At 41.0% G+C, this 14576-nt stretch overlaps 1 protein-coding gene across 1 annotated transcript in view; it reads left to right on the top strand.

Annotated features, from left to right (window-relative positions):
- LOC308118763 (interleukin-1 receptor accessory protein-like 1-A) overlaps positions 1-14576 on the top strand; it is a 92511-nt gene that overhangs the window by 26707 nt on the left and 51228 nt on the right. Inside the window, exon 2 of the mRNA XM_080478301.1 lies at positions 4636-4737. Within this exon, the coding sequence (XP_080334427.1) occupies positions 4656-4737 (82 nt within the window). The 5' untranslated portion in view covers positions 4636-4655. The remainder of the gene's footprint in view (positions 1-4635; positions 4738-14576) is intronic.

Here is a 14576-nt window from a genome sequence, read left to right as displayed (position 1 = left end):
TGAAGGATGTAAGAAATGAGAAGAGCCTGTCTCTGTTTACTCCCTGTTAGAAACTACATTTATTACGGCGGGCACAGGAAAGCAGCTCTAATGGTATGCTTTAGTGACTCTACAGACTCATTTCAAATATGTGCTAATGCTTCCTCCCAGTGCATCAACAAGGAGTCCATCAAACAGTCCATTCTGGACAATAGAAGAAGAAGTCGGTCTGACCTGTGCACCGCTCAGGTTTTAAACATTAGAAGTAGCTTTTGAGCTCTTTTGTATTGCCTTTTGTGCTGCGAATGCTGGAAATGGAGGGGAGCGGAGAGGCAGAGGAGGTGTGTGGAGACGAGGTGTGTGTGGTGTTTGCAGGGCTCACGGGCGATACACAAAGGCTCCCAGTGTGTGTGGATGGCAGGCTGATGATGTCATGGCTGGCACGACCCCAAAGCCCACCGAGCTTGTGAAGGCGTGACATGATTAGGGTACAGACGAGGGTCACTGGCATTGTTCTGCTGAATTAGGCTGTGACGGGGGGGCATCGCTCCATCGCGCAGTCACAAACACACAGACTGCCAATCATGCAGTCGCACTGAGTAACTCCACTAGACTGACACACAAACTTATTCCTTTTGAAGGGTTTTTGCCAGTTAGGTTACATTTGAAATATTGACAAGAAATATGGGGAGTCATATTTGAAAGATGACCACGGCCTGTACTTTAGTGCACATAATTTATGCTTTTTCATAAACCACAATTACATTTGACGACATGCAGGATCTTAGTCAGCTTATGGTTGAATAAGCATAAAAAGCTGAAATGAATATGAAGTGGCTTCACATGGATGAGCAGTGGTTAGCACTCCGGTTCTGACAAGCTCAGAGCTACTGAAGTAGCATCTTTTTTGAAAACGCCTCTCAAGGTGAAACTTTTGAAAAACGCTCCAACTGCCTGGAAACTTAGAAAATTGTAGTTTTCTGAAATGCTGCTACTGCACACGCGCTAGTAGATGGACAAAAACAACAATATTTGCCTCCAGAGTGCCATGACTCCAAGGCTTTATTCCTGGACTTGGTAGTTTTGGAGTTGAGAGTCACTGTAACAACAATCCAACAATCCAACATCATCTGTCCACAATGTCCCTGTACTCGCCATTGCGAGCGTGTGTGTGGTTTCAGGACAAAAACAACCAATGGCCTGGCACGATAACGACATTGTTGTCTGTGTTTCTGCTGTTTTTGTCTCAATGGACATGGTTTTCAAAATGTTGCTCCTTAAACACAGACTGATTTCTTAAACCAAAAGTGATGCGTTTTCACTTGAAATGGCTTGAAAAGTTCAGCGCCTGTGTTGAGCTTGTCCCCGTTTTCTGTGGTCACACCAGGTTTCTTTCATCATGTGAGGACATTTCTTGGGTGAATTTGTGTTTATAAATTGACTGTAAGTCTGTTTGTTTTCCCAGCTGTGGGCTGGTGACCTGTCCAGAATGAACACTGCCTGTCACATTTAGGCAGCTGGAATCAGAGTGAGCTCCTCGGGACACCGGACTCAATTTTAATTAGGGCTGCATCATGATGTTGTTGGGCATTGTGAAAACAATATGTAGGATACAAACATCCCTTTGCTTTGAGATTAGTTCTTCAGAATAACAGTTCACTTTCTCCTGCCTCTAATGGTCGTGACTCTGCCTTGTTTTTTATTTTTATTTTTTGCAGTTCACTCGAGCAAGACAGTTTGTTGACTTTGTTTTTGGTTTTTCTTGATTTTGTGGGCCTACTTCTGCCCTGTGGCCATCACCTCTGAAATAATGTAAAAGTAATGAAGTGAAAAATGATTCAGCCAACATAACGTGACCGGATTCATGATGCCTATTGTGTTGCAACTTCCTGCCTGGCTCAGTCTTCTCTGCACAACTCGACGTAGCGTCTGTGAATAATAGACATCTTGTCCGTGTGGAGGGACGCAGAGCTGCTCCAGGTGGAGACACGAGCGTCGTCTGGAGTGAATGTGAAGCACTCTGAATGCTGTCACACCCGACGTGACGGAAGGGTTAGTCACAAGTTGTTCTTTGTCCAGATTTTCTTCACTCGTCTGTTCCTTCGTCACAATGCTCACAAAGCTCTCCAAACATTTGCACTGGCCTCAGTAGGATTTGGGCCTTCAAGATTGTTTCATGTCTGCATTGGTTATTTGTGTGTACAGTCATAAACCCGGCCGTGAGGTTACAGCTGCAGCTTCAAACTCACATTAAAGCTCACAAAGTTTTCTTTTAAAGGCTTTTTAGCTGTACAAAGAGGAGCAAATCCTTCAGCCGTGGCATTTGCCAGAATGTTATTGGCAGGGCTCTGTTTATAAACTGAAAGTTGTTTCCTAGTAGAATGTGATGGAGGAAGAGAGAAAGGCCTCCTTTTAAAGCAGTGTGTGTTTACACGGCACTTGCAACTCCTGAGAGAGGCTCCTTTCATTAGCTATGCTAATCTGGAGGGCACGTGACTCGCTGCAGATTCCACAGTCCCTCCTGGCTCTGGCTCTAGTTTCTGTCTCGCAAAGGCCACGGCCACATCCTTTCCTCTCAGGTTCTTCTAGTTAACTTTCTGTGTCCTCTTTGTATTGCTTTGGTTTCTGATGGAAACATAAATCTGACTGGTCCTGTCCTCCAAACTTTTGCTTGTCTGGTCTATCTGAGGTGTTACTTCGTGATATTATCAGATCTTGAGAAGATTTCCCGTCTGTGAACTCCTGAACTTGTTTTGTCAGAGCTAAAAATGAAAAAAAAAAGGAAATAGTTTTTATATCTAACTAAGAGTGACAAGACACTTAAAAAAAGTTTTAACGTTTGATAGATTGCATCCAAAAATGCATTGTGGTCGAGTTTCTCAGCCTTAATTTTGTCCATTGCTGGTTGGGAATCACAAGTTTTGTGTTTGTCCCTGAATAAAAAGAAATGTTCTTTTGAAATGTGGTATAAAGTTTGTTTAATTTTTTTCTCATAATTGTCTCACCTAGTGGTGTGAGTTTACTCTCAAGTGTGGGAGGCCCGGGTTTGTACCCTGTTTATGACAGAGAGATAATCCCTTACAAAAACTAAATAAAATGATGATTGGTTTGTTCTTGTAATCAATACAAATCAAACCCAGTCACTTTCCTTGATTGCTTGTACTTCGGTTCTTTTTATTATAAAATATGAAAAGAGTACAAATGAAAACTACTGGCTATGGTCGATTATCTGGTTATTTGCAGGAGCCGTCATCATTTAGAAACTGCAGATATTAAAGAATAAAAATCTTGTATATCAAGGCCATTTACATACTTGCCTAGAGTTAAACATGAAGAATTATAACCTTTACATATTTGTGTGGTAAAACTGAGCTGCTGCCAGTTTGCTGCTTTACCTAAACGCCACTGAAAAGCAGAAGCTAAAGGTTGCTTGGTGTTTGCCTGCAGCCACCAAATTTGCTCCTAAAGTTCGCTGAGTAAAATCTCATTACTTTAATTCATGCCACAATGTGTACAAACATAGTAAATGAGAGGAAACTACAAAAAAAAAAAAAGTGTTATTGCATAACCAGTGGAAGCGATTTTAGGAGTCTGAGTTAACTTCAAAGTCAGGGCAGCAATTTTCCCTTTTTTCTAATCATTAAGCAAAATAAAACGACTCCCAGTCATTTCATATTTCCTATTGTTGCTCTCATTTCTAGAAGCATTATTTGTATGCACCTTTTCTTGTCCACCAATATAATCCTTTGCGTTTTCACCTTCAAGCTCATGTTTCTTCTGTCCTTTGTTGTACTTGTTAATCTTTTACTACAATTAGATGGTGGCTGACGTCGAAGGGTATTGCCGCCGGCTCGCGCCATAAGCTAATAAACACTTCCTTTGATGAGTGTATTCTTTTTTCATTCAACATCAAATTTACACAGTAGCGCCGGCACTTTCTCAGGAGTCGGCTATTAGATGGTAATTACTACATGTTAGATTGTGTCATTTACTCAGAGAAGATGAGAAGTTGAGAATGAGTCACCTCCATCAATTAATATGAGTCGATAAGGGGTATGGGTGGGATACTTGCCACATCTCCATGAATCACAAGGTGATAATTTGAAATTCCCCCAAGGTCTCCTCCTTTTTTAATGAAAATGGCGATTAAAAGTGGTGTTTCTTACACATGTAATTATTCCTTTATTGATTCGTCAGCATCTTTGGGAATGGTTCTCATGAAATATCTCCCCGTGATGATAACTCGTCTCAATTGCAATCGTGAAAGGAAATCATTAAAAGGAAGACCCTCCCACCCGGCTCCCTCACGGGAATAGACAAAATGGTGTGTTGATCTTAAAGTCCGAGGATATGGGTGTGCAAATGTGTGTGTGTGTGCGTGCGTGCGTGCGTGCGTGCGTGCGTGCGTGCGTGCGTGCGTGCGTGCGTGCGTGCGTGCGTGCGTGCGTGCGTGCGTGCGTGCGTGCGTGCGTGCGTGCGTACTTGCTGTGGTGTTTGCAGAACATCCCCGCACACTGACACTTCCTCCTGTCGAGCAGCAACAAGCAGGTACTTGATCTCGTGTACAGGCATTGACTGATGGCTCCTTTTCTCTTTCTCTCCATTCTGCCATCTCTCTTCTTCTCTCTTCTCTGTCCTTCACTCTTCCCTTCACAGGCTGAGAGGACGGGGGGAAGATGAGACCTCCCAGCCCTCTGCTGATCCTGCTGTACATCACCCTATCCAAGAGCGTAAAGGTGGTCTCCAAGAGAGGCTCAGGTATTTTGTCCAGTCCTTCACTTGAATCGGTTTATGTATGTGGGCTGTTTATACGCCTCTGTGAGAGCATGGCTGAATGCCTCCACTTTTATTTACAGCAGCTTCTAACGAGAAGTAGCTGGTTCTGTTGAGGCTGCTGTTTTTTGACTGATGCAACTCCCTTACTTCCTATTGCGAATGTTTAAATGATTTTACCTACATGATTTTCTGTTGACTGAAAGCACCGTCTTTCAACCTGTCGGCTTGCATAAGGCTCAGCCCCATGCTTCCCCAAGTATCAAAGATGGATGCATGAGTCGATCTTGCGCTGCAGTTATTTTTCTCTATAAATTTGGGTTTAGTTGTTGTTTGTTATTGACTGTGTTCCTCCTGCCACAGTAAAGAATTCCTCCCCTTAATTCTGCAGACTCCAGGCGGGACTAGAAAACAGTGCTGTTTGGGTCAGGGTTCATGCTAAAAAAAATAAATAGTCTTCAGAAAGATGATGGGCAGGTAATTGCAAAGGACGCTGCCCTCAGCACAGTGGGAGTGCAGCCGAGCAATTTAGCTATAAGTGCATGTGTTTTTTCAGCTTGAGTCTCAGATGAAGAGACAAGATAGAAATAAATTAATGTCCCGGAATTAGCCAGACACGCCTCAATCTGACACCTCCAAGATGATCCAAATTGCTCAGTGACTGGGTCACCAGGGGTTAATATGAAACTCATTTTGACTCTAAATGCCAGCAAATTGAACGTCAGTGGCGAACAAAAGCAAAAAGGTCAAAAAAGAAAATGGAGATCAAAGAGACTGAAAGTAGAAACTTTTCATGACATGAATACTGTGGTGTTAAGGAGGTAATTATTACACAATGAAGACAGACTGCCACTCAAACGAAATAATAAATCTGCAGGCAGTAGATGTGATTTTGCGATAGCTATTAAAGCGTGAATGATAATTGGTAATATGTTCGTAGGTGAGTGTTCAGCAAATGCTGGTTATGTCTGGGTTTAGAATGACTCTGATGGGAAAGGTAATGTTATGTGTGTGTGTGTGTTGTTTGTGTGTGTGTGTGTTCCTCTCTGGGCTTCGCATCATGTGGCTCAGCTTGCATGTTCTGCAGTGGACATGTCTGAAGATTTAAAGACTGACCTTCAGCAAAAGGTTTTATATTGAGAGGAAAGCACACTAAACTTTTTACTGTTGTGCCGGTAACATCCAACAACAGTGATTGGTGAACAGACACACTAACCCATATGCATATTGAAATGATTAGAAAAAAACCCGGAAATCAAGAAACAAGGAAACAAGCAGGCTTAGAGGTTAGAGAGCCGGGCTTGGTGGGTTCGAATCCCACTGTGGCTCCATGAGCAAGACTCTTGACTCCCAGCAGCTCCTGTATGTTTAGGTAAGGTTAACTATTAATAGGATCTGTTCACTGCAGACAAATTATTTTGCCAAACTGATGAATAAATTCTACTTTCTAACGTTACAATATTATACTAATCACACGGCAGATTGGCTGCCATTTCTTCCATAATAATGGACACCTGCCGTTGTAATATATGCATTTCTTGCTTTATTTTGTTTTAATTTTCTTTTTTAAAGTTGCGTTAAGGATGCTTACAAACGACATTACCCAGTGCAACTGATTCTTTTAAGTGGCATAATATTGGTATCAACAGGAAAGTCATACATGTTGCTGGTGTCCATGATGTGAAACACTGTACTTCCCCAAGACACATATGATGCCTCTGCATGATTATATGTAAAGTTTACTATTGTGTTTTACTTTCATTATATGCTAGGATGACTTATCAAAGTCAATGATGGATTTCTTCTTCCTTTGTCGTGTGATTTTGGCCAAAGCAACAGACAATTATCAAGACAACAGGAAATGACCGGTTTCCAGTCGAGCGGTAAAATAGTTATTATTTAAGTATAGATGATTCTAAAAGTGGACTGAAGGTAACCAAGAAAGCTTTATTGTCAAGGTATTTTTACCTTGCTTTGCTGCAATATCCCTAACAGAATGAAAAATACTATGAGAATTATTTAGAAAGGCACTGGAATTTAAGTGAGTTAGAAAATGAAAACACCACAGTGAATTTCCGAACAGACCTGAGAGACACACAAAGTTAGCTGGTTGTCAGATTGACGGTTGCACAATATTTCTACCAAGAGCAATTATCTCTGCAGTTAACTTGTGGGGCCCTTTCTCGAAACCGTGTCTGCGTTTTCGTCCGCACGATAATCTGCCACATAAATCATCCCATGGGGAAAACAAGCCAAAGTACATCAAATTAAGCAGGGGACAAGAGAAAACATTATTTGCATTAAACAGCGGTTGTTGGTGATAGATTTTATACTAAAGCTTGTTCTGAACTTCTATCGTATATAGTACTTATCCCTTTGAATTTTATACATGAAGATATATGTCTTATATATGAATTCACATAATTTTCATCTAGGCTTCGGGATTGACTATCATATCTATTTTTCAACTGAATGATGACTCATAACACAGGTTTTCATGAATACTGCAGCTTTAGAGTTGGTTGTTTTCAGGCTACCTGTGTGTGTTTGTGTAATAACAGTTGATTTCACGTCTATCTAAAATGTATGTGTTTGTTCAAGCGCATGCGTTTGACTGCATCCCCCTTTTGTGCCCACACAGAAGGTTTGCTCCCTTTGTTCTTGTGTGTTTCAGTTAGTGCAGGATTTCCACATAGATCAGAGTCATGGCAACACATCGGATCAATCAGCCAGGTCCTCCAAGTCCTTCAGTCAAATATCGATAGGAGCAAAGTCAATACTACCTCCCAAGTGTGGGGTCAAAGGTGATTGACTGCCACAGTGCAGTTTGGCCATCTAATGCCACTTTAAAATGCTCCTGTTTCTGCCTGAGGGAGTGTGAACGGAGAAGAGGAAATTGAAACACGCTTACTTAAAACTTGCAGTTTGAGGCATCCTTGCATTCTGTCGCTGTGTCTCATATGTACAGATGACAACGTATCTGTGAAGACATGTGCCCTTGCATACTGGGAAACATAGGGCCATTATCCATGACATGACCTGATATTGCACACATATACAAGTGGAAGCTGCTCTACTAACAGGACATTCTGAGGAAATATATGCACAATGTACAGCAGCTGCAAATCAGCTCAGCTTCCAGCAGTTTCTATTGTTACTGTGGTGAGAGACATTTTCTCAACTTGCATCCCACCTATTTTTTCTGCTTCTTTTTTCTGAATCTCTCCTGCGGTTTTCTCCACAGTTTTGACTTTCTGACAAATAATCTTTCACTTTACAGTTTTTTTTTTGTTCCCAAATTGATATTTGTTTGCTTTAGCTGATATGTTTGATAGTTTCCCCCATAAACAAGTCCATTACTCCATCAACACAAACAACCAGGCACACAAAGCCCTCATTTGAATGATCCTGTTTGCAATCATGGTGTTATTTTTAGTCTATGGCCCACAAAACACACCTAAACTGATATGAAACGGTTATTTGTTTGAGGATGCAATTAAACAGACTTCATACAAGATCTTTTTGAATCAGGTCTAAAGACTCTGACAGACACAGAGACCCCAATGTGGGAAAATAATTCCACACAAAGTCATCAAACATCTGAATATTTCTGTTTTCCATTAGAAATCTGAAACCCCAAAATGACGTTTCTTTGCACTATTTTCTTAATTTAAATGAAAAATTCAGGATCTTTACCACCTCTCCATCATAACCGGTGACAAACGGAACAGTGTGGAGGTTAGTCTTCTGTATTAAGGATGAAATGTAGTGGTGGAAGAGATTAATTGGCTGATAAAGCCCCTGGTGTGTGATTGTTTTCCGGTTCAAAGGTTTGGGACATTTGTCTTCATGTGCCGGAGATGAAAGAGATGGAGCAGGTGGATTCTCCTGACTGCTATTAAAGCTGCTTCAAAGGACTGCTTCTGGTTTCTACTGAAACTGAGGTCAATGCTGGTTAAAGAAATTATTATTATTATTATTATTATTATTATGAATACCACTGAGAAAGAGGGTAAGAAGGAGCAAGTTTCAGGACAAAGAGACAAAGAGGCTTTTTTTTGGTTCTGGGTTCTAATGACTTGTTTGTTTGTGCACTGTGTTGTTTCAGAGGGGAATACCCTATTGTTTTGGTGGGATAGCAGAACGAGTTGGGGATTTGATTGCACAACCTTGAATAGTTATGGGTAAGGGATCAGCTATGAGGGCTTGATTAGCCCTCAGGAGAGACTGGATGAAGCAACTGTTCAATTGATTTTTTCCTTTCAGTGTCCAGATGGCATTCCCAGTGTTGTAGCACTCCACAATCCTATAATTATTCAATGAGGAATCTACTCGGGCCTGTATTACATGGATTAATGAGTTTCCCAAAGGTGTGGATGCTGCACGCATCTCCTCCTTCCTTCTCGCTGCCATGCTTGATGCTGCTCCTGCTTTTAATGACCAGTCAAGCTCTGCAGAGTTGAATATCAGACAGGGTGCGCTGCTGCTATTGTTGGTTTGTGATTGCAATGTGTGTGTGTGTGTGTGTGTGTGTGCGTGCGTGTGTGGGTGTGTGAGTGGGTGTGCGCGTGTGTGTGTGTGTGTGTGTGTGTGGGTGGGTGGGTGTGGGTGGGTGTGCGCGTGCGTGTGCGTGTGCGTGTGCGTGTACGTGTACGTGTGCGTGTGTCCACATGGGTCTTTGGTTCCGTGTATGAGCTGTGCATACACACATCTTTGTGACCCAGATCTTTGGAGTCGGTATACAGCTGCTGCTGCTGCTGCTGCTGCTGCTGCTGCAAATGAGGGTTTTTACTCCAGGCGCTCTGCTCACCTCAGTGCGATTGTGCAGTGGACTGACCAAGGCGATGCTGACACTGCGAGAGATTCACTCCCAGGGACCGTGAGCAGCTCTCTGACAGAAACAACCTGTCAGGGTCCATCTATCAGACTCCAGTTGTCTCTGTTGTGATCTGACCCAGTCTGGTCCAACCTCAACAAGTCTGCTGTTTTATCCCTGCTGGACAAGAAGCCCACACAGATCTAAACTTAAATCAGACAGGAAAAAAAGCCAACGGTCTATTCATCTGAGTTTGCTTGCAAACGGAGTTCTCTGTTTGCAGCAGGCTGTAATCTCCACTGTATGTTACTGATTATGGGTCTGAACTGAAAAAGGACTAAACCCAGTGGTTTCCACACTGTAACAAAACCAAAATTAAGTTATTTATCACCAATGTGAATTAAAACCCCTCCCTCACAAAATTCTGTTAAGTCCTGGCTTAAGGGCTTTTATATGTGGAGTTTGTATCTCATCCCTGGATCCTTCTCATGGTCCAAAACATGCATTTTGAGGATCATTGGTGACTGTAATTTGGCTGTATGTGTGAATGTGTGTTTATCAATCTTTCTGTGTTTGCCTTGTTTGCCGTGAACTCAGTCGGAATAGAAGATGGTTTGAGAGCTTAAATCACGAGTGAAATAAATTCCTGTCGTTTGCATTAAATCAAAGTTTTCCCTCGATAAAACCGTCAAACATCTTTGAGATGAACTTCTTTCCCTAATTGGATTTACTTAGTCCTTTGAATGATGTTTTTCATAACAGCTGTCAGAGAAAACAGAAGGCGTGAAGATGATATTTTGTATTTTAAAACAAGTGACTATTGAATAGTTTCACATATCTTATGTGTATAAACAATTCAAAATGACACAATACAACCATGTGACATCTTTATTTAGTGTGATGTGTGTAAATATCTTCTGGGTCAATGCTTTATCTATCGCAAGATATTGAGATTGGATTCCAAGAAAGACAATCTGTATTACGGTTGAATACGGGCATATGGAGTTTACTGACACACAATGTGTGTTTTAGTGGAGACATCAAGTCTTTCTAAAAACATCAACTTTGAGAAAAGGCAACAAGAGCCTGATGAAAGAGCGTCGACACTGGAAACATGACAGTAGCGTATCCCTTGGGGTTGATGTGAACATCAAGACACAAGTCGTGGGTGGACGTACAAAGAAAAACAAAGGTTTTAAACATCATATGCTGCCTGTGTGTTTTGTCATTCATGTCTTCGTCAGCCTATAGCAATGTTTGTTGTTAGACATCCTCATCACAAGGTTCCAGCTCTTTCCAAGCAGAGTGAAGAGTTTTAGATGTAATTTCACTTCTTACAAGGTATTTGGAGAGAGGAAACGGGTCTGAGGCCAAATGTTAACTGTACCAGTCCATCTGTTAATGTCATGCAGGTGGTGATGGAGTCCAAGAAAAAAAGTGTGAAATCTTTTACTTTTCTTCATCAGTCATGTATAAAATTTAATCTTATCTACAGCTATGGCCTGTGCATAGATCAACACAACCTCCCACAAAGTAGCAGACATTTAATTTTGATATACCGCGTCTTTAAAAACTGCCTCTGAACATTCAGCGTGAGTTCACAGGAATTCACACACAAAAATAAAAACTCCTCCTGGAGGCATTTTCTGAATCCTTTCAGGCACCTGTTGACTCTAATCTTACCAGCCCACCTCAGTTTCTGCACCTCAATTTAAAAAGTGAGTGCGATGAGAAGCCGAGGTTGTATCGGCAAAGCTTGAAGTTACTGAGTCAACCAAAAAACTTTGAAGAGCAGAGAACAATCTTCTCTGTTTAGTCAAACACACTTACTTTGATGAAAAATGGCCAACTTTTCAATTACACTCTTTTTAGACTTGAGTTATAAGTCAAACTCAAGCAGACGAACGGGAGCTCGGTCGCTGGTCCAACCAGCCCTGTAAAGTGGCCACTTGAATGGGAGTATTCAGTTTGTATGAGTCATGTGAGATGAGATGGAGAGACTCCAATTATCAGGGTTATTTCCCACCATTACGTGATCGATTTCATTACCTGATTGATTCAGATGGTTGTCAAACCGAGGTGTCACAATTGGACACCCGATCCGTTTTCCTGGATTACACAGAGAACCATGAAATCCTATTTGACTGTAATGTGTCCTAACAACTGAGCTTTACCTGGCTCTGTCCATCTACTATTTCAGTAATAGCCTTTGATTCTGCCTGCATGGTTTTTTTTGACATGGCTCTTTGCCCATAGCCATATTGTTGTATTCATGAAATAAGCATTACCCAGGCATGTCAGCCTTAGGTTTATGACAAAAAAAAGTAAAATGATTGGGGCTAACTACACCAGGTTGTAAACCGTGGTTTTAATTGTGGCTGTATAAAGAAGAATTACCTTGTTAAAAGATATGTGAATTTACTGCTGACTCCCAGCACAAAACAAAACATGAACATGGTTTTTCTTTTTATATTTCATTATTATTTTCACAGAGGTTGCTTCACTCTGGTGTCATGACGAGTGCTCTCATTTCACAGCGAAATAATTGCTTTTCTGACTTCAGTTTGTGAGCTTTCTGTGTGGAGTTTCCATGTTCTCCGTGTGCATGCCTGAGTTTTCACTGGAATGATGAACAGGTTACCGGTCCCTGGTTTACTCCATCAGCTGCAGTCACACTTGACCCTGAAGTGGCTAAAGCATAGGAGATGATAGATGTGTTTTAGTGGTTTGACACCCATATTCTTACTTTGTGTTGGTAATCTTTTGAATAGTTTATCAGAATACAAGCAATCCTGATCCAGTCATGATATTCCATTAAAAAAAATCTATATTGTCAGTAATAACACGAAAATTATATGGCCACCATTTTTTTCACACACTTTAAACTAACATTTCAGCGGATGTATCACTCTTTAATTTAGTTTTTGAGTAAAAATTCATGAGTTCATTCTGAAAAACTTCTATTTGTTCTTGTTTTTAGCACCTGAGATATTTTCATTGAGCATTGGACACAACAACATCAATTTGTGTCCTGTGGTCGAAAGAGAGTAAACATAAAAACTTGCACATGGCTCAGTGTGTTGTCTTTCATGCCCGACTTTCCGCCGTGACATAAGCTGGCAATAGCCTTGATCATGAATAGCTCACAGCTGCAACTCCACGCCAACACAACCTCTGATGTGCCACACTGAAGTGAAAAATAAAACACTGTATGAACAATTTGTCCATTTATGCACTCCAAATGTCATAAGAGAGCCAGACAATGCACATCACTAAACAAATCCAAGGGCCTGCTGACTGGTCTGTTAGCCGGAATAATGGCTTTTAAACACAGCCTGCAGGGATGAGTGAACATGCTGCAGTGGAAAACAACGCTTTGCACTCAGCTCAAATACAAGAATGGGTGCCTCACTGTGTCTCATTCTTAAGCCAGCAGATTTCATTAAATACTGTATGTGGAGTGTGTGGCTTAATCAAATGTTTGTTCACTCTGCTGTGGTCCCTGATTAAGCGGGGAAGGTTTATCTCTACCTCGATAAATGGAAAAACGTGGATATAACACCTGAATCTGCTCACATCTTTAATTAGAATAATAATGCCTTTCGGATTATAGGGTTATTACTTTACCCACGTAATAATTCTGCCTAATTTATTGCAGTCACTGCTGTTTGTACAAAAAAAGTGTAAAAGACACAAATGCTATTTAGATTTTTTTATTAAAAACTGTCATGATATGAAATAAAGACATGTGATAACAGAAATAAGACTGCTAAATTGAATATTTTCTAAAACTCTTCTCTAATTATGTTGTACCATTTATACATTAAAGGAGATTATGAGTCACAGTAAAACATGTTACAGTACACATAGTGTTAAAACAGTACTATATATACAGTAGTATATATTGTATGTATTATTAAAGAGGATTAAAAGTTAGGGAAGCAACCAGATGTTTGCTGCAGAAAAGTCACTACTGCGACTCCCTGACCCTTTTTAAATATATTAAATCATGCAAGCATGGAAATTCAGACTCAAGAGGGATACAATCACGGCCAACTTTGGTTTCATCAGTAACGTTTTCATCCATGCATCTGTTTAGTGTACGACTCTATCTCGCCATCCAGTTACAAGGTGAACACAGACTCACTCACATTTATGATTCCAGACAATTCAGAGTCAACAATTAGCCTCAATTGGTCATTTTTGTTCTTGTTTGTGCAAGCCTATGTACACACAGGAAGGGCATGCAAACTGCACACGGTAAGGCCCAGCCTCGGTTCAAACTCAGGGTATTCTTACTGTGAGGCGACAATACGAAACTCTAACCACTGTGAGGCAAAGTTTTATAGCCCTTTATATGACACTGATTGGAAAAACTTTAAATTAACCTATTACGGGGCGTTTTTGAAAGATAGACCCAAGGATCATGACTTTTTCCACCATTCACAACTGAAAGATTTCTTTACAGAATGTCCATAAACTATTCTCATTTTCACAAACTACTGAGTGCTACTGTCCTTTATTATGTGTCAATGTATTTAAAAAAGTCCACTAAATACGATTGATTGGACGCAACGAGTGAATGTTTGGCATCAGCGTGTGAGCATGTATTCTCAGATATCAAGAAAAATAGTAACTTGCCTCATAAATGGTTAAAAAAAAAAACTATTTATTAATATACAGCAGTAATCAGCATAACAATGAGCCTTTAATTATAAACATAGAAGAAAATTATCAGTGCTTTTATTTGCGGCGCATATTGTTGTTTACCTGGTGGTTCCAAACTCACAGTAAAAACAAATAAGCCTCATATCTGCAGAGTGCTGCTCACTCAGACTACAGCAAAAACACTGCAGTCAGCTCACTGTCTACACACTCTGCTATGACAGGACTTTGCTACCGCAATGATCCCAGCAGGAGATGTCAGGAATGTGTGTGCGTGCATAGGTGCGTGCGTGCGTGGGTGCGTGCGTGCGTGCATGTGTGCGTGCGTGCGTGCGTGCGTGCG

Source organism: Lipophrys pholis (genome assembly GCF_963383615.2).
Source record: "Lipophrys pholis genome assembly, chromosome: 13".
NCBI lineage: Eukaryota > Metazoa > Chordata > Actinopteri > Blenniiformes > Blenniidae > Lipophrys > Lipophrys pholis.
The sequence above is the reverse complement of the archived record's forward strand: the minus strand, read 5'-3'. Positions and strand labels throughout refer to the sequence as shown.